General features: G+C 44.5%; 1 protein-coding gene across 3 annotated transcripts; it reads right to left on the bottom strand.

The window, feature by feature from the left end:
* Positions 1-4292: 4292 nt before the first annotated feature.
* gata2a (GATA binding protein 2a) lies at positions 4293-16777 on the bottom strand. 3 transcript variants are annotated; one of them, XM_086198626.1, is made up of 6 exons: positions 16507-16777; positions 12014-12398; positions 10819-11393; positions 8271-8429; positions 6176-6301; positions 4293-5493 (listed from the first exon to the last, which is right to left on the bottom strand). In XM_086198626.1, exons 2-6 carry the CDS (start codon positions 12240-12242, stop codon positions 5194-5196), a joined length of 1389 nt encoding a protein of 462 aa, XP_086054752.1. In that variant the 5' UTR covers positions 12243-12398; positions 16507-16777; the 3' UTR covers positions 4293-5193. The 3 variants fall into 3 exon arrangements, with proteins under 3 accessions (XP_086054752.1, XP_086054753.1, XP_086054751.1); XM_086198627.1 differs by lacking the exon at positions 16507-16777 and adding an exon at positions 12606-12724 and having other exon boundaries at positions 8271-8416; positions 10818-11393; XM_086198625.1 differs by lacking the exon at positions 16507-16777 and adding an exon at positions 12606-12724.
* Between the last annotated feature and the right edge of the window lie 4210 nt (positions 16778-20987).

Below are 20987 nucleotides of genomic sequence, written 5' to 3'. Positions count from 1 at the left end.
CATGTCAAATACAAAAGTATTAATGTTGTTACTTTAGAGTCAGATAGAAAGCTGGATCTACTCTCCTGACTGCATGCAGTGATTTAAAATGTCAAAAGTTGGATCATAACTTTGATCAACATAACATTTGTTGATGACTAGAAGAGTCAGGGTATCTATCTGCTTTTCTCACACTAAAAATGAGGAACAAAGAACATACCTGCAGAAGATATTGGTGTACTCCTCTAAAATGTGAGCCCGGTCTTTAGAGTTGTCTTTCAGAGAAATTAAGGAAGTGAAGTAAATTTCACCTTTGACAATCATACTTTCGACAAGTTGCTGGTAGGTGAATTGTTACTACAGCATAATCAGAAGACCTGCACACCAAAAGAAAGGGTTTCAGACAAGAAAATTTCTGAATTAAACAGTAGGTTTTGAAGAAGTTTCCCTCAAAGGTACATTTGTTACTTCAAAATTGTTGGTCTTCATCTGAAGTGAATTGAAGAGTAAGCATTTATACCTTTTTAGCGGTTGACTGGTTCTTCGGTTTCTTAGTGTGTTGGTTGCAACAAAATATTTATCGGTCATTGTTAGCTTCACTCAAAACCCAGACTGTGAGTGTCTACACACACACACACACACACACACACACACATATATACTTATAAATGCACACACATGTATTCATATCATCACATTCTAACTCACAAATATGTTTGCAAGGGCAGGAGGATCAAACTTTTTTGCCTTTTGTAATCAATCTCTTATAACTGTCCCTCTCAGACTCCTATTGTCTTAATTGGTTCTAATGGTACAACATAAGTATTTCCTGTACAAACGTCCCACTTCCTGTTTTTCTTTTCCTTTTTTTAAATTGCTATGAAAAGCCATGCCCTCAGTCAGGCTTGATGTGCAGCTGTAACTAGCTAGTTGCTTTCAGTGTTTGTCCTGAGGTGGTATAAAATGGCGTAAAAGGGTCGTAGGAGGCGAAACAGATGTTCCATCTGACACATTTGACTTTTTCAACTAATTTCTGACATTTGAGGAGATCACCAGTGAGATTGGGTGTTCTGACAGGTCAGGATGTGGTTGGATCCTGTCAACAGAGGTCATCACTGATTATCAGCTGTCAGCTCTGACTCTCCGAGTGTCAGTTATTACTGTCAACGCTTCACTGAGTGCGTCACTGTTACATGTCGTGGTTGACTACTTTGAGAGCTGTTGGTTCAATGGTGCATCCATGAGATGCATGCAGTAGTGTGTTAGCAGGTGTTTTACTGAATGTGCCCACGTTTTTCCTGTCAGATGTTTTGAGAGGTGTGTTTCTATGAATTCCTCTTAGTCCCGAAAAGGGGAAGTTCACCGTGGGTCCTTTTGTAGCACAATCACTGTCACTCTCACAGCTCAGAAATTCAAGAGATCTGAACTAGTTAGTTCTCCTTTTGCTCACTGTGGACAAACAAGCCAACGTGACAAATAAAGGCAGGGATACATGTCCCATGTTTGTTTTATCTCTATACTGTCCCATCTAGAAGCCCTAATATCCTTCTAGGGGTCTTAGGAAGGAGCGATGCTTTTTTTAGTTAGGCCCAGGCAAAGGTCAACCCCCATTGCAACACACTCACTTAGACATGCATCTGAACTGCACTCCATTTCCTTTCATCTTCAATGTCCCTCTCTCCCTGACTCAACTTTGCAAAGGGATGGTCGGAATACCTTTTGATTCCACTAATTCAATTTCATGAAAAAACAAATACATCGGGGGAGTGGGAGACAAGGAAAGAGTGGGAGTACTAGGGGGGTGGAGGGGGGAATGAAGAGATGGAGAATGAGTGGGGACGAGCTGCAGCTTTGGTGGTGGGGTTGATGAGGACAAACGGGAAGAGCAGAAGGGAGCAAGAAAAGGAGGTGTGGGGAGTCGGAATGAGTCGAAACATCCAGTTCCAGGTTGAAGTCGTAAACCTCTCCGTGCTCTGATCGAGGTGGCCACCATGTTCACCCCACGTCTAAGATCTCTGTTCTTCATCTCTTCGGTGGAACGCCACTCTGATAGTGAAGATAAGTAACATCCTATTTTATGGCTCTTTTCATGTCACATAATTCATGATGTGTGTTAGAAGCGGATGTCTTGCTCAGTTTGGCTGTTGCTGTAGTCAGGATAAAAAGTGCGCACAGCCCTTTTATTATAGAGTGTAATGGAGGAGAAAAGATGCAAAACCAGCAAACATTCATCCAAATGTGTATTTCTAGGGTAAGGGTTCATGTCATGTGCTGCTACCTAATGTGCTTCAGCCTGAGGAGATGAGACGCTGCTTCACACAAACACTGTCTCTGTCAGACATGAGGAGCTTTGTTGGACGCAGCCCGTGTTTGTGTGTGTGTACACATGCATGCTCATGTCTGAGGATAAGTGTGTTCAGGAGACGGCAGCACTGGGAGTCACTAGTCTGGCAGACTGCTGTATTATTTTTGGGAGGACTGTTCCTTCCCTCTGGAGGGCCTCATTGAGGAGTGCCCCCCCACCCCACGCGCGTCACCCCACACCCCCTCTTCTCAAGCTCTGGGAGTCCATCCAAGCCCATCCAAGCAGACCCACTGGCTGCAGCAGCACACAACACGACGGAGCAGTGGCTTGCTCATGGCGCAGCACCCACAGCGCTGCACTACACACAGATTGCTGGACTGCTTGTTGGCAGCAGTGTGTTACATTTTCACTGGTGTTCAGTCAGTGGATGAGGGGGATCCCACCCCTCCTTTCTCTCTCTAAAAAAAAAAAAAGGCTACTCCGATTGTTGTGAGTGCTGACAACAGAGCACTTGAGCCACACTGCAAAGAAAACAGTGCCTATAGAAATCCCTGAATAAATATTATTTCCAATCTGAAGTGATCGAGCCTGTGGGAAACCCCGACAGATCAGCCTCCACTGCAGTCCAGCAGATGTGAGCAGGGTGGAGGGTTCAGGGAGGGGTGGTAGTCACCCTTTAGTTTGGACTCTTTCATCGGATGGTTTGTACTCTGGGTGTGTGAGGGCACGCTGAACTCAGTGATGATGACCTCAAATTGGCCCTAATGGAGCAGAGTCATTAGTGACTGGCTCTGTTCAAAGTTTCTCCAGCCTCTTTATTTTACTGTAATCTTCCAAATGGGAGGGGAGAGAAAAATGACCAACAAAGAGAGAAAAAATCCAGAGGAAAGTAGAATAGAACAAATTAGAAAGCAATAGTGAAAAAAATGAACAAAACAAAGAAAGAGAAAGAAGAAGCATGAGATGAGGGCGAAAGAGAGTCGACGCCTGCTTCCTGGCAGCCTCAGCTGCATGCACATCTGTGAGCAAAGGGTTTGAGCAGACCCCCACGTGTTTGCTCAGGTCGCCTGATTGCCTTTCCTTCCTCTTCTCTCTCCTGCTAAAGACCCGCTGTCCTTCCTCTCACTCCAATCACCGCAGCCAAGAGCGGCCGGCACAGGGACAACACCCCCCCCCCACACACACACACACACACACACACACACACACACTGAACTTTACTCATGACTCAGTGTTCCTCGCATATGGACCCTGTCTGCCACATAAAAAGACGTCGGGTGTTTTACCTGATGAAATAAGGGTGTGAATTAGAGTTTGTTTTGTCAAATGTGTATGTGCATGTGTGTGTGTTTCTCTGGAGCCCTTCGCTGGAGCCTGCTGTCTGGGTACAATGGTCCAGCCTGGGGCCTCGGCACCACAAAGAAGCCTTCTCTTAACAACACGCCATCACAGATAGAGGAGGAGCCTGACCAAAGCATTTCCACGCTTAAGGGATCACAGAGCTTCCCTTGATACATCTGATATCACTTATGATTTTAATAATCAAGCACTCTTCATTGTATGTTTGTACTGTATGTGTGTATGTGTGTGTGTGTGTGTGTGTGTGTGTGTGTGTGTGTGTGTGTGTGTGTGTGTGTGTAAAGCTGCTTTTCCATTGCATGGACTCGTCCATGCATCCATTCGCCTTTTTTTTTTTTTTTTTGGATTCCCCATCAAGAAAAATGTTCAGATGGCGCCTGTTACTTTTTTGGTGTGTCAATGCAAAACATGACATGAAAGGGTGACTAGTCATCAGAGAGCATCATCACTGTGTCATCCTCATTGTTGTACGACACTGGCAAGCTGCAATTTAGATTTACTATTTAATGAAACGCAACCCTCGCTGATAACTGTCGGACAGAAGATGGTGACAGTAACACCTAGCTTACACTGAACGGGGACTACATTCAGTGGTCAATGACATCATGGTACCAGGTGGAAAACCCCTTCCGAATGAAAGACTGAAGAGGCAGTGACAGGTTGTGCTTAAGTATTAAACTTTATTTTCATTTTTTTTACTTCTGTGAGATGGAAAAAATGATAAAAACGTACAGCTCATGGACTTCTCATCTAAGATAGGTCAGTGTTTTTCTTTGCCTAACAACCATGAAATTAAATTCATAACAGTTTCCATGTGTCTTTGACGAAAGCTTAAAGAGTGAAAATAAATTATCGTAGCAATAATTATAACATCAAATATAACAACAATAATAGCAATTAAGCATTTATAAACACTCTATTTACTGTGTCTTTTTTTCCATAAAAGGCCATTATTAAAAACAGGTGAACATTGTGGTGGTATACAATCCAGCATGTGAGGAGCGCAGGGGTATGTGGGTAATGTAGTCTGACTGCTACATGACAGAGGTGCTGTAGCTGTCTGTGTTAGATTTCCAGCACTGAGGCGTCTGTGTCCACAGCAGTGACGGCCTGGGGACAGACAGCGTGCATGAATCCAAGCGTAGAATGAGATGAGGTGAAAACAGGGGTTCTTTTTAAGACCTCTCATGAGTCTCCTGTTACAGGGTCAACGAGAGGTGGGTACCAAAGTGACTTAGTAAAAATAAGCAAAAAGAATGACAAGCGTTTCTGTTCACTCCAAGCCTCAGTCACCCGGGGAACACGCCAAGCCCTCGCCACATTAGCTCTCCATCTAGTCACTGAAGTCCTGCTCTCCGCATGGTTCCATCACCAAGGTCAGGCTCGACACAACCTTCAGTCATTAAGTCCAAATGAAAGTTCCTCCCCTCCAACCACTGTACATGATGACACAAGTCTGCTCAGCTTCCGGCATAATGTGGGGGGCCTTTTAATGTTATTGGCGACATGACGGCTCTTACAGGAAGAGGAGTTCTGGGTCTGGAGGGGCCTCAATGAGGCTCAGCCCAGACTGGTGAGCGATTGGAGTGGTGGGGGTGGCCGAATGAAGGGTGAATGGGCGTGGGAGTTGGCAGCATGTGTCCAGAATGGCTAAAGGGGGGTAGGTGACCCATGTGGGTCATGTGGCTTGTGAGGCCGGGGGCACTGCCAAACGGAGAGGTCTTGTCCTGCATGCACTTGGATAGCTCATCGAAGCCGTCCCCTGATCGTTTGTTCCTCTTGGATTTGCTGGACATCTTGCGGTTGCGTGTCTGGATGCCTTCTTTCTTCATGGTCAGGGGTCTGTTGACCTGTGGAGAGCAACACATTAGCTCAAACATCCAGGACAAAAGCTGTGCTGACGCCATGAATACGCCATTATAATGGACCAGATTTATTTTGCTGTCAGTTACAGATCATTTACTGGCTCACAACTTTAAAATGTCACCAGAAATATGTCACATATCACACTGATCATCAGGGTTAACAGACATGTCTTTCACAACAGCCTAATTTAGAGCGGTGTGAGATAAACGCTATAAATAATGAGCAGCTGTTTTGCATATATATCTGAGTTCAGGGGCTTTTTAGTAGCTTTTGTCCAATTTCAAACCAAACAGAGTCGTCATATGAATACATGTGGATGAGAGCCTGGCTGGAGCTGAAAGGAGCAGCTTCAGACAAATCCTCATCAGTGTAACCGACGCCGTTACAATGAATGACAGTCCCGCCCGCAGCCTCTCAGGGGACTCACGCCTCCCATTGAAACAACGAAGGATTAATAAAAACACAGGCCTGGTGGGTTCTGCTTGACAGGGTGAGCCGGCTTTGCCTCCACACTCTCACACTTTCTCTGCTCCTAAATCGATCCGAGCTGTCCGCCCACTTGACCAGTTAACAACCACCCCCCCCCCCACCACCCCCCCCCCCACACACACACACACACTAACACACACACACTTTAGCGTAACTCTCGTGTTGTTTTCCACTTACATTGTGCAGTTTAAAGTAAAGGCCGCAGGCGTTACACACCGGGTCTCCGTTCCCGTTGCGCCTCCACAGTGTGGTGGTGGTGGTCTGGCAGTTTGCGCAGCAGGTGCCCGCCCGTCTGGCCGCGGACTGTTCGAAAACAACACACAACATGAATATTAACGCATTCACGTGTCGACAGAGGTCGTGCGCTGACGAAAACACGCTGTATTTCACATACACCAACTTTCCTTTCCCAACCTAAAAGGCGCAAACTAAAGCGACAAGTGATTTTCGAGGAAACTAAACAGCGACTGGAAAATCCCATCTAAAAATGAATAAATACCCGCCGCTGCAACTATTTTCTTGTTAGCGCAGTAACATATGGGGTGTCTGCTGGTGATGGCCGTGTTTGATAAATGATAAAACAATGACATAAATCACGACGAAAACGTCTCATAATGCAGGCCTTGTGTGGTTATCGTGATAGGGGAAACTGGGCTACAAGTCGTATAAGACCCGTTGTCCTGCCTGGTAATGCGCCCCTGCGTCCATTACGGATCAATTCTTCACACATAATCAGAAACATTAACTTTACATGCGAGAACCCTCCGGCTCCTTGCTTTGCGAGCTGCATCCAGGTTTTTACTTCTAATCAGCTTCAGGTGGAGGGGTTGTCACAGCCCCGCGCATTTCTATCAGAAATAACTTTGATAACAACGCTAAAGAGAAACATTTGAGATCGTCCAGCGAGAGGAATATAAATCCGTGTATTTTCCAGTGCCCGCCCCTCTCGGCCCCTTCACGGCTGCACAGAAGCGGCTCCTCCGCTGTTGTGATAATCTCTTTACAGTACATGTCAGTCCGGCCAGAGAGAATGCAGCGCGCTGCTGGAAGGCGGAAACAGCCGGGAGCCTGACTTCCTTATCTGGGCCGGGCAGATATCCGGATAGGAAACAACTGGATGCCCCTTTGAACACAACTCTAACAAACACTTGAGCTGAAAATGCAAAAGCTGCAGCCACACGGGCCGACCGATGGAAACTCGAAGGACCTTAGGGGAGGAGAGGGCCGATGAGGTGGCCAAGGAACACCAGAAAACACTATAATCATCGTAATCATAATTATAGGCCTAATAATAATCATATGGTATAGGGTTTATAAAAGCAGACATTTTCTTTTTGTCCTATCTAATGATCTGCCAACATTAACGAAGCTGTTTGGAGCCATGCTGCAGCCTACATAATTAGCCTGAGTACACGGGGGAAAAAAATTCAGAGACGATTAATGTAAAAAAGAATAACAATATTAATGTGATTTATTAGTGCTTATAATTATCATTGTTAATCATTGAAGCTGTTACTTTAGTTAAATGACTGAAAAGCAGTTTATTCTATATTTCTACCTCAAATTTATCAGTTTAACTATGACAAAAACAGCTCAAATATATAAGTGACATACAAATTCTGGGAGTGAGATTTTTAAAAGAAAAAGAAAGACAGAAGGGGTTTACTAGGTGAAATAAGAGTGTAAAATAGTTTTGTTGTTTTAAGAGTACAGCCCATTTCAACATGTGCAATGTACGTGCAATTACATTTTTGTGTCTATTTCTTTGAAAGAATATTTGCTTCCGTTTACAAAGCAGCCAGTTAGGTATAACAGAAAATGTAATAGATAGATAGATAGATAGATAGATAGATAGATAGATAGACAGATAAAACTCATTAAATTCCAAATTATCCTACATGTTGCCATGCAGAAATGTATCCAGGCTGTATAGGGTTAATGTCAAAAGTGCGTGTGCAGTGGTCCATCACCAACCAGAATGCTCTGTGTCCATGCTGTGTTTCATTTACTGGAGTGTGGTGTTAACTAAAGCAGCATGGGCATTGGTATCAGTGACAGTATCAGAAGTACCAGCAATAATGATAGGAACAATGGCAATAGTAGCAGGATTGTAAAGGGCTGTGAAGGCGGATCATTGGGGGGTGAGAGGGACAAACAATTCCAGGAAGATCATAGGGAAAATATAACTTTCCTGGAATTGTGCTGCTGCCATCTGCTTTGTGCTCATATTTGGGTGCCTTCTCGCAGAGTACAGCATTGAAGAGAGACTCACCAGTCTGCGTTTGGGCTTGATGAGTGGTCGGTTCTGGCCGTTCATCTTGTGGTACAGTCCACATGCGTTGCACAAGTAGTGGCCGGTACCATCCCGTCGCCACAGAGGCGTGGAGGTGGCCCCGCAGTTTACACATTCACGGCCCTCTGCATATAAATCAAGAGGAGACAAGAAGAAATTTATATAATTAAAAAATTCACACTCGGACAGCAGGGCAGGGTGACCCGAGAGGACCCGGACGGTCCTGTGATGTCTGGAGAACATGTGATGGGAGCGTGTTCTGATCAGAGCGCTGTGGCGTGCACAGCTGTCATGGACACCTATGTAAACTGATCTAGAGTGGGGAGGCCAGACACAGCCAGAACATGTCCAGAGGTGTCCAACAAGAACAATGAGACACACCGTGGAATTAGAACTACATTATTTATCAGCTCGTGGGGCATGATGGGAAACATCAGTGTGGCGATATTAAATGAGCTGGACAGCGTATCTGTCTTTGATGAAAGCCTGCGTGCAATTAATCAAACACAGAAGACTTTCAGTTGAAGATTATTTGTTGTCTTGTAGTCTTGTATTATTCTGAAATAAAACCTAGGGTAAAATCGTAAACATATTATTTTTTTCTTTGTATTTTTCCAACAAAGCATCCTTGGGTTTCTCGAAAGTTTCTCGAAGGTTAATATATTCACGTAAATTAATACTAATAATATTAGCAGGACTTTTTTAGTTACTCCCATGCCCTCCTCTCCCAGACAGGTTTGACTTCAAAAGACCTGTTACTTAACCGACAGATTCATTCAAGTATCCCTCTCTCCCCAGAGCATCACCTCATTATTCCTGTTATAATGCCAGCGACACCCAGCGTCCCACCCTCCCTCCACAATGGGGTCTGACCTGAGCAAAAATGCTTCTTTTGAAATGCACCTCAGCTGGTTTTATGTACCTCCCTTCTCTTCCGCTCTGCTGTTTCACAAGTCTGGCAACCGCGTTAAAGTTGTTCATTGAAATATTGATCAGAAAGTACTAATGTATTCCGTATGACGCAATGTTTAGTGTCAATTTTTTTTTTTGTACAAAAAAAAGGGGAAGATGAAAGCTTCTTGCAAAAAAAAAAAAAAAAAAGGTATAAGGGGAGGAGTTGTGTTTTGGGGCCAGCTCACTGTAAGGTACATGTGCTGACAGCTGAAATGTCATTGTGGCATTTTGTGTACCAATCAATCACCATCACTGGCACTGGACATCGTCTTCCATAGATAAGAGTCTCTTTATTGTCCAAGCTGATATGTTTGTGTTACTGATTCAAGCTGCCCAGCTTCTTTTAAATGTCACCGTGTAACATTTTCCTGCTTCAAATGCTCCCATCAGGCAGATTATCAGACTGGCAGCATCGCCCAGGTGTGTTAGATAACTGGGCCACAATGGATGGCAATTTTGATAAATACAGGAGCAACTTCTTAACTGTTCCTGTGTGTGTGTGTGTGTGTGTGTGTGTGTGTGTGTGTGTGTGTGTGTGAGTGTACACTGGTTGAAAGTGAGAGATGTAGAAAAATTATACACATTTTCAGAATTGTTAAAATCCCACCAGTATCACTGGAAATTAAAATAAACCTCTGTTTTATTCTTAGGAACTGTTACTTCGGGAACGTTGCGACAGTAAAACCAACGATTAAACAGGATTGCTTGATGTGCTGCCCTCCCAAACCTAAAGATGATGCAGCATTATTGAATTCACCCTCATCCTCTGGGTGTCAGAGGTGTATTTGTGCGCGCCAAGGCCGAGCTTAAACACACAAACAGCGGGGCTCTGTCGCCTGGTCTTTGTTAGTGCGTGTGGTGGGCGGGGTGGAGGTCGTGATTTGTTCACTCGGAGGTATACAGGATATGGCAGGAGCCAGGGCGTCGTGACTATTCATTTTAAGTGCAATAAAAAGGCCACATTTGAAACAAAACAAACCCATGTCACGAACGACTTTGGAGCGCCTGCGCAACAAGTTAATGCGGTAAATTAGACATTTGTTTGCGTATAAATTATACCATTAATTTTTTTTTACATGTCTGGTCAAGCATATTTTTCCCAAACCATCAAAACATAAAAATCGACAAATAATGTTAATTGTTATCATTTCAGTCCCTCTCGAACTCCTAAATTCCCACACTGATTGGTCCTAGGACATTGACGAAATAGTTGAGCGATAAGTTCAATCTGAACATATTTGAAGTGGAAGGTGTTTAACAAATGCGATGAGAGGAAGATAAAAGTTGTCAGGGCAGGTTTGGAGCGGAGGAAGCGAAATAACTCTTCTCCTTCAAGAGAAACCGCTTGAGCAACAAGTTGTTCTTACAAAGAGTTGAATTAGTGCGGGAAATTTGCGATTTAAAAATGAGTAAAAATTAAATTAAAATTAACATCGCAATTTCTCATCTTATGATATAACTTAAAGGGTCAACAGGAGTTTTTTTTTTAAATCATTTTGGAAGATGAGCCCTCGACTCTCAGCTTCTCTCAGATGTGTCGTGTGCTGTGAAGCAGAAACTCGTGAGACTCACCTGAGCTCGACCTGGCTTTGCTTTTACACTTGGGTGTAAAGCTGGACGAGGATCCGCCGAGCAGGCTGCCGGGGTGGAAGAGGCTGCCGCTGTACTCGTGGGGTGTATGTAGAGGGTAGGCCGGGTAGGTGGGGATAGGGTGATGTGTAGCCGGGGCCTGGCTGTTCATCGAGGCCAGGCCGCTGCGTAGCGGGCTGCAGCTCTCCATTTTCATGCCGTCCGCAAGCGGCACTTGGTACTTAATCGAATCTTTCTCGTCCATCCTCGTCGAGGTGGAGGTGGGAGAGGTAGGCCCGGGGTCCGGAGACACGTCTTTGGGAGGGGTAGGAGGGAAACTGTAGAGGTGCGGGCTCGAGTGAGACGCTGGAGTGAGCGACGACACCGGAGCTGTGCCGGTGCTACTGCTGCAGGGATAGCCGGAGCCGGTGGGGTGCAGGCCGGGTTTGCTGAAGTGACTGACCGCCCATGCGTTGTGGTGGTGGGCGGCGGACAGGGCTGCTTTCCCAGGGTCCAGCCAGGGAATACCGGGGCTGTGGATGAGGTGTGGCCGGCAAACCTGGTTCCCAGTGAGGCGAGCTGAAATTTAAACACATTTCTTAAATTCTCATTTGTATTTTACTTCCCTGCCCCTGCCTACAGTTTACAACGCATAACGGAGACATCTTACCTGTCAAAAGCTCAGAATCGCCCAACCCCGACATTTAGTTTTCACGAATCTAAATTTATAAAACAGCTCGGATATGTATCCCTTTTCTTCGACATATAGAAGAAACAGAGTTCAGCACATAGAGAAAATATGCGCAGAAAAAAAGAAGCTGATCTACGGAGCAGTATTTTCATCAGCTGCAACTCTCGGAGTAAAGATTGTTATTAGTAAATTTGCGGTTTTTATTTTATATCCGGGAAGTGCCTCTCTCTCCCCCTGCCTCCAGAAACCCCTGCCCCAACAGAGAGGGGTTAAATGACACACTTCCCTTTCCTCTCGCTGTCATTTGCTAGAAATTCCTTTTATGTCGGTAAATCCACCCAGGGATGTCAAGATGGACTCTTGGAGCAATGACTGCACGTTGCACGAATAATTTCCACTATTATTGTCCTGTTTGTTCATGGGTGAATTAAACTTCACTTGTATTTGAACAAAGCCAGTTAACAACTGTGCTACTCGGACTCAGTCTTATGCAGAATTTAAGTCTTACCGTGTGCTTGGCTGTATGTGACCCTTGCTCGGGAGTTAGTGTAGTACGGGTTCCCTTGAGAGTCCAAGTGATTCAGAAACATGTCAACCTCGTCCTGCGGCAGTAAAGGCGCCATGGGCTCCATGTAGTTGTGGCCCAGACTGTGGTGGTGAGAGTCCGGGTGCGGGCCGTTCAGTACGGCGTGGTGGTGCGCCATCCACCGAGACTGGTCGGCTGCTGCGACCTCCATGGCTGAGCTCTCCTCTGAATGCCTCTCCGGGTTGTTTTAGGCTTCCTCCAAGTGGAAGTTAAATCCTCCTTACAATATGATCACTGAGATGAGTTGATTTAGTTCAGAAATAGAATCCTTAAATAAGCCCGTCTCCTTCTTCCTCCTCTCTGATACCTGCAAAGAGACAGAAATGCACATTAAACCACCGCAGCTGCTTCCGTGACTCATCCTAATGTTTACATCTGGTCTCACAGGATGACATTTGAAATCAACTTTGCACAAGTCGGGGTCATAGAAACGAGGGTCGCAAACAAAGTAGCGCGCAGCAAAGAAAGAGAAAAGCATCCTCCATATCAGATGACAAACGTTTCCTCTTGATACCTGTTGCAGTGTCGATCAGCTGACCGCAACCGGTGATGTGTAAAAAGCTCCGGATCCGCGCAGTGTGTGCAGGACCATTAATGAGATTTGGCGCAGACTGATGTGTCTGACGCCAGACAAATCCCATATCAAGTCACGGTGGGCGGGGCTTTGCTCTCGGCCAATCACGAGCAGCCCCGCTACAATTGGCTCACCGCATCCCTACTCTCCCTCTATCAATTTCTAGCCTCCCTGCACTGCAGTGAAAGACTTATCAATTAGCAGGATCGTTTATCGGGGGTCTCACGAAGCCCACTAAAGTGTTTTCAGACAGATTTTAACACACATGGAGATTCAGTTTGCCAAGTCTCTCCCTCAGTCAGCTATTCTAATTATCAGAAGTGTAATCCTGTGACACGCATGAAACCATCTGCAAAATGTTATTTAGAATATTGAATATTTTTCCTTATCACGATCCTTTCCGTATTGATTTTGGATTTCTCAACTTCTCGCCAAACTATTCAACAATTAGACCTGAAGTTGCCGTTTGAGCCTCACAATCCCATCTATAATTGCAAGTGTTGTTTTCGCATGCTGCTGTTATGTAAATACTCAGCGACCCCAGCAACTCTAAAACCAATAGATAGGAGGAGTCGATTTATGACCCCGAAATTGGCCCCATTGTTGTGAGCGCCTAATTGTCTTTAATTAGTGGCAGGGCATTCCTCTTGTGAAAACAGTGGTTTTGTCCCAGGGACAGAGCCATCAAACACGGTTTGCATACGAATGGCGCCTTCGTCACTCCTGGTGGCACCAGGGATGGGCGCGAGGCCTCACCTAAACCAGTTTCTCATCAAAGTGTCATTGAGAACACAATTGAGTGTTTCAAACGTGTTGTTTTACCTCTTGTGTTCTGCTCTTTTTTTCCTTTTTATTTTTATTTTATTTATTTATTTTGCATCTGGTATGAACGGGTCATAATGAATCTTGGTAATCTGCTGTTTTAATTACAGGATTAGAAACTCTCCAGGTTCTAAACATTTACGTGATTCAGAGGAAATAATTGGAGGCTGCGGATGGGCGACACAGCGACGCCGGGACATGACGTTACAAAATAATTGGGGGTGCAGGTATTAGTGCTACTTTATGATTCCATGAAAATAGTCCAGGTAGCAGGCTCAAATAATTAGACCTCATAGTGTGTGTTTGTGTGTGTGTGTGTGTTTGTTTGATTGGCGTGCACGATGTTGATGCTTTTTTGTGTGTGTGTGCCAATATCTGATGTGTCGATATTTTGGTTTTGGCTGATTGCCAATACTTAATGAAGTTGATATTATCTCTGTAGAATAACTTCACAAGATATTCACATTTCTTACATCCTGAAAATCTCGTGAACACTGTGAATCACGTCTGATAGAGAAAGTAGGAAATGTGTGTGTGTGTGTTTGTGTGTGTGTGTGTGTGTGTGTGTGTGTGTGTCCAATGATGTGCAAAACAGAAGAGACAAGTAAAACTGGGCAGATGTAAATATAAACCATCGCACTGCTACAAATTTATACAAAAAGCTGAGAAATCTCAACACACAAGCTAAAACATGGATCTCTAAATTCACATTTTCAACAAAAACCCAGGTACATACTCTTAATTTGAAAAAAGTATAAAATATTAATTTTTTTATCTATTTCTAAATATCCATGAAAGAACATACATTGTTTGTTTCCCGCAATGATTCATCATCATCAGTTTTACTCATCAGTAAGACACCAACCAAGTAAAAAGGGGTTTATGCATATTTAATATGCTGATATTTTCACAGGTTTCCACTTTTATTACCTGATATTGTTCCTTGCTTGATGACTTCAGCCTGTGTGTGTGTGTGTGTGTGTGTGTGTGTGTGTGTGTGTGTGTGTGTGTGTGTGTGGTGTGTTCGCCTCAGCTTTATAGACGTTAACCTCCAAATTCAATCAATTAGGAGGCCTGACTACCTGAATAACTGACATTCTGCTGATTGTCACTGATTACAATTCACAATACAGTAAAGATGTATAGTGTGTGTGAGTGTTTGTGTGTCTGTGTGTGTTTAATATAAAGAAACAAGAGCTTCCTCTGTTCGATACTGAATGGATGATGCTCTCCATCTTTAGAACAGTGCTGATGTTTTCTACATGTCACATCAGCCTGCAGCAGCAGTCAGTTTGAGTGTGTGTGTGTTTGAGTGTGTGTGTGTGTGTGTGGGGGGGGGGGGTTGTAATTCTGGCTGTGCTCATCACTGGGCCTTGGAGAGTGAATCAGGCTCCGGCTAGCCACAGCAGCATGCCCATTGTTGTTTGCATGTTTGCCAAATGGATTACTCAGCAGGATTGAGCTCTGTAATTTCTACCTTCATTAATCCCATTTGTATCTGTACTGTAACAAAAGATGGGAGAGGGTGGAGTCGGGCGGGGGGGGGGGTTACTGTTGCTTTCTCTCTGTCTCTCTCAAGGACACAGCAGCATTGTTTCACATGGATGCTATCCTGACTGGAGACCCCTCTAATGTATCTTGTGCACTGGGAGAGAAGTGTGTGTAACAACTGTATCGCTGTGCAGCCACAGTGGCTAATGAACAACAAGATTATCATTCCGATCCAAGCTGTTATTAAATTGGATTGGCTTTATCTACCTGTTTGTTCCCATTGGGCACGGTCATCCATCATTATCCAGAGTGGAGGTGTGTGTGTGCGTGTGTGCACGCGTGTGCGCTTGACTCTTTATATGTGTGTGAAGAGCCATGTGGGGTTTGTGAAGATAAGCAGAGCTGAAGAGAAGAGAGTGACACAAACCAGCTGAAGCATTATTGTCCCCTTTACTCACGGCTAATTAGATCGAGCCAGGCCACTGAGGGGGTTTATAGCCACCAGCACCCAGACACCAGCCCATATATCTGCTGGGTGCAGGGCCTGGAGGGTACTGGGAGAGCAGAGCTCACTCCCATTTGAGCTCAGAATAATAACATTTCAGAATCACATGAACTCCTCAGTTAACAAAGAGGATTTGGGGTCAGAAGATGCAGCCTTTCTTTCACTCAGAACACTGAATATTAATTAAAGCATCTCCTGGTCATCCTGCATGAAGCATTCATTGAAATAAAAGGCAGGCCTCAGAAGCTCACTACCTACAACGTGTCTGTCTCCACACACACAACACACACGCACGCAGGTAAGACCCGTGCGTGCCTGTGAGGACCCCGGTCCTCTCCTGCCTGTGCTGTAGTGATGGGATCGCTCTCTGTGCTGATGAAAGAGGATCGCTCCAGTCATTATGCGTGTTTAAAGCGTGACAATTGAATACTTTGTCGTCACTAATATCACGCTGATGAAACACTAATCCATTTTGGTGATCGAGAACTGGATTTTCAAGTCAAAGCACCCCAGCCCACGGCAGCGTACTCTATTTACACGGATTATTGTTTGTATTTTCGAACATCATACATACCCCAAGTGGAAATATCTTTTTATTCATGCGTTAGTGATTAAATGTGTTTCTAATTTTTGCGCAGGTTATTGTTTTCTCGAGACAAAATATTTATATTGAAATGTTAAAAAGGAAAGTAGGGGAAGCAGTGTAGAACAGATCTTCTGTCATGGATAAGACTGTTGTCTTTTTCCATTTAAGTGCACGTTTCGTTATTTTATGAAGGTTTTTAGGTATTATCCGAATAGCTGTGACGAGTCTGATTGATGATAACGTACGCAGCAATTATTCTCAGCGAAAAAGCAGCGGACATCCTTGAACTGTAGCTCAGTGTTGCAGAAGAACAACCAGTTGTTTCCTCCACTCTAATGATCAATCGATGACACCACAGCCATTATTTTATAATGTAATTTTTTTTAAATCCCAGAATATGTCGAAATTGCACATTAATATATCAAAGACTCACTTACCTATTGGAGTTTTTATGTGCGCCAGACCCGAGAAAGCCGCTCCATCTAATTCAGCCTCTCTACGAAAAATGGCGCAAAAATAATCGCCCGATGTTGAGGGGAATTCTGTCCTTTAAAGATGCTGCGGGGACAAACTGGAACAAAATGTTTAATCGCAGCTGAGTGTGTCTCGTCAGTCGGCAGAGAGCTGCGTGTGTGTGCGCGCTCAGTCTCTCCTCCTCCTCCTCCTCTCTGTCTACATCCAAACCTCTCTGAATATGAGCAGAAACTTCTGAGGCCATATGAGAGGCTGCAGCCGCACAGCAACGTAACGGCACGTCAGCCTGCAGCCCGTCTTCCGGGTCCCACTTAAACAGACTGCACCTGGCAGAATTACCTGCTCCCAGGAGGTGACCCGTGGGGGGGGGGGGTTTAATATTTTATCTGCTGCTCAACTGCTTTCCTTTATAAATGATGACATATTTCCTGGTAGCCTGTGAAAACAGAATCGCATTCAAACTTATACACAGGTCGTATTTAAATGACCATTCCACTCCTGCCGCACTCATTTTAATAACCTCGGCACACAGTTCGGGGACCTCATGAGGTCATCCAAGGGTCAAAGGGCCGCTTGTCCATAGGCTACTGCACAAGTAAAACCAACCCTTACCATCAGAAAAGGTTCAGTTTGAACTTCAATGATGGCACTTATTGGTAGTTCATTTTTCACTTTAATAAAATTATTACTAATTGCCTGATGAGCCCCTCAGCCCACACCCTCTGTTAGAAGTGTTAAAGAGGAGACCCCCCCCCCCCCACACACACACACACACACACACCGCTGGGCTTTATATCCTCGCGGTAACAACAACTTTGTAAAACATGCAAAGCCCCTAAAATCTCCCGCACGCGACCTGCGCTGCACGCGACCCGCGCTCGTGCGCGACGTGGGGGCCAGGCAGGTGCAAACAGCGCGAGGACCTCTGCAACTCGGGGCTCGTGCTCCCAAGAGTGCACACGCACACAAAAAAAAAGAGCAAAAAGAAAAGCTGAAGGAGAAGAAAAGAAAAGGGGAAAAAAAAACACTTCGACTGAATTAATTACATTAATGCGTCCGTGTTAAAAATCACCAGAGCAGAACTCAACGATTATAGACCCGAATATTTGGTGAAGAATAGAAACTACGCTTAATGGTCTCTCAAAATAAAAGAAGACTCAAGACTTTTTGACTTTAAATACGTCACAAAATCGCTTTAGTGTTTTGTTTTGTTTTGTTGGGTTTTTTTTGTTTGTTTGTTTTTTTTGGACCAGATAAGAGCTCATATTATTCAGAAAATGCTTTTGACATGTGACGTAAACCTTTTGTGAGGTAGCTGTGATCCAGTTTCAATATTAATACAATCAGAAATGGGTGTAAATGAGTCAGTGTTTTAACTTTTACTGGAGGGATCAGGAGAAACTAGGATTTGTGAAGAATTCTAGGATCTTTGTGTTTTTATTAATAAAAATTGAACAAAATATTGGACGTGAACCTCCTTATTTGTATTCTAAAAAACAAAAATCGAATCCATAATTATTGTTATTATCATTATCATCATTATTATTATTATTATTATTATTATTATTATTATGTGATTGTGTTTGCACAAGTGATTATTTCTGTGGGTATTTTGAGTTGTTTTTTCCTCACGTTCCGCACGAGACCGCACATAAATGTGCCCTGTTTTCATCAGGGATGATATTATATGCACACTGCATAAGATGCCAGGGACCTTCTTCTTCTGATTATTACCAGGGGTAATATTTCATCGGCACCACGCAATCTTTGTTCTCTGTGAAGATAATAAATGGCCTAATCGTTATCAGCTAACTGCTGGGGGTGTCAGCACCGACCGAGACTGGAAGCGGGGGTCCAAAGTGCTGCTGAATAAATTGGTGTTCCTTATCTCTCTCTCCCAGATTATCGCCGCCTTTTCAAACTTGCACAACAAATACATTCAATGCATCTAATGCATCATTTGTGTGTGTGTGTGTGTGTGTGTGCGCGCGCGCGTGCGTGCGTGCGTGTGTAAGGGTGTGGGGGGGGAGATCTCGCAGGTTGATAGAGACAGATAGGCGCAGAGAATGAGAAATATTTACACGTTTTATGCGCTGCAGCGGCGCAGCCAATATGGGGCTCTATTTGGCCTTATAGAAGGGGGTTTATTGGCCAGACCTTCAGTACACACACTTAACATATCAATACAAGATATATTAAACATACATCACTGTGATATGATGCCTATCTCTTTGATTAGAGCCATCGGAGGAGAGTTGGACCCAACCTGGGGAAATTGAGGTAAAAGCTAATTTTGAGTATTTACACAATAATAAGACAGTATTTTCACATTTGTTGAACTTATATCAATCAGTCGGTGATTCAGCACTTTGTAATGAAATTTTAGGCCTTTTTAAAAAAATAAAATACAGAAAAGCAATTTGCAGGAACTACCAGTGAAATGTGAACCTCAAACTAGTTTCCTCAGATTTGAATGCTCAGGAGGCCTCACGTTTCAGGCCTGTTTTCAACACACTGCTGGCTCTTGGTGATCCAAAATTTAGAGCACAGAAGACCTACCAACTTGTGTTTTATTGACTGATGTGATGCTGGTATTGTTCAATGTAAAAACAAATAAATAAATAAAACATCATGATGTACCCCATTCATCTTTTTGTTTTACATTCAGTTATCAAAACATGCTAAAAAGAATAGAGCCTAAAAGGTGACAGAAATAAAGTGGTTGTCGAGCATGAGATAAAATGCAGCATTTATGAGTGACGCTTACTGCACACATGCACGCAGAGAGAGAGAAAGAGAGAGAAAACACACACATCCCTTTTAATACCGTGGCATCTTCACCAGCCCCGGTGCTCTGATGGTCTCCTAGACAACCAAGATAACGGTGCAGCAGTTTTCCATATCGGCCCTGGAGTCTATTATAGCTCGGGATTAGCTTCCTTTCCAAAAAGGTCATACACAAAGTCACCAAACCTGCCTCTCTCCTCCCATGTGGCCCCCGCGTGAAGGCACATTCATAAGCATGCATGTGCCATTTCATTTAATGCCATTAGACTAATAGATCTGGGTTTGTCCCTGCGCTGGAACTAGTCCTATCTCAGCGCAGATAGAGGAGCCCAGTGTCCTCAGCACCAAGACAAGCGTTTCACACTGCAGTAGACGCACAGGCTACTGCTGCTGGAAAGAAATGGGCTGTTATGTAGCGACCCCTGGCGAGGAGGTGCTGCAACGACGCATCAGTCAGCGTGCATGCTGATTACTTGGGTATATATATGAAAGAATGTCTCCACTGGACTGTAATCATCAAGCAGCTCAGAGAGGGTGGGGGAGAATGCACAGCTGGAATGTTCCAGCTGGGATTCCCGGTGGCTGGACAGGAAGCTGAAGGAGCTCTGACAGGAAGTGTGCTCTCATGGAGGGCCAGCTTCGGGCGGGGAGAGAGAGAGGGAGATGTTTCCTGTTGGCTCGAGCCACATGTTTAGCCCCTCTCTTATTCTAACTCTCCCTCGTTTTACACCCTGATATGATAACACACTTCTAGAAGCAGCTGCATGTGCTCCCACTATTAAATGACAGGAGCGACATTAGAGGCCAGTGGTAAGCCAAGACATGGGCTAGGATTGTGTCACAGGATGCAGATGTCACCACATGAAGTAACACTTCCTGACCATCAAAGCCGTCAGTCCCAGATTAATGGACTCGCAATCTACACACCACAACAGTCCAGGTTCATGGAAATAAGGGACGAAAATTCAAGAGGTGGAGCAGGAGAGAAGGAGAGGGCAAGTGGCAAGGGAGATTGTTAGAAGAGATGTGATGGAGCGATATGTGGATTGCAAGGGAAAAAATGTCTTTGTCTCTCCTCAGTGGACAATCAAAGTTTCCTATCAGCTCTGGAGTAGGGGAAATTGGCTGCCCTGGGAAGGAGAGGGCCACTCTCACAGCCAATGGGAAGTGCCCCTGTCACTCTAATCACGTCTGATAGAGAAAGTAGGAAATGTGTGTGTGTGTGTGTGTGTTTGTGTGTGTGCGTGTGTGTGTGTGTGTGTGTGTGTGTGTGTGTGTGTGTGTGTGTGTGTGAATTTGTGTGCGCGGGCACACGCGTACACTCACAGGCTCACATAAGAGTGGCTTTCAACAGAGAAGAGCTTTGTTTCTCTCCTCCTTCACGTGATCCAAGATGATACAAAGTCTCAAGTAGACCTTCATCTGCCGCTTATCCTCTGCACTGAGGGACATACATGAGCCACACGCTCATGTTTTTTGGCAAAACTTGCCCTGAGAGGCATGACCATCAGTGCTTTGATGGAGCGCCATGTGGCAGAGATCAGTGGGTCTTAGTGGGAGCTGTGGACAGTTGCACACAAGGGCTACAAGGGAAGAGGATTACTGTCTCATCGATACAAATCCACACAGAGAGGGAGGTTGACATCAATATGCACAC

This window comes from Aulostomus chinensis, chromosome 3 (genome assembly GCF_037954235.1).
Source record: "Aulostomus chinensis isolate RoL2024-O1b breed Wild chromosome 3, RoL_Achi_v1.0, whole genome shotgun sequence".
Taxonomy (NCBI): Eukaryota; Metazoa; Chordata; class Actinopteri; order Syngnathiformes; family Aulostomidae; genus Aulostomus; species Aulostomus chinensis.
The sequence above is the reverse complement of the archived record's forward strand: the minus strand, read 5'-3'. Positions and strand labels throughout refer to the sequence as shown.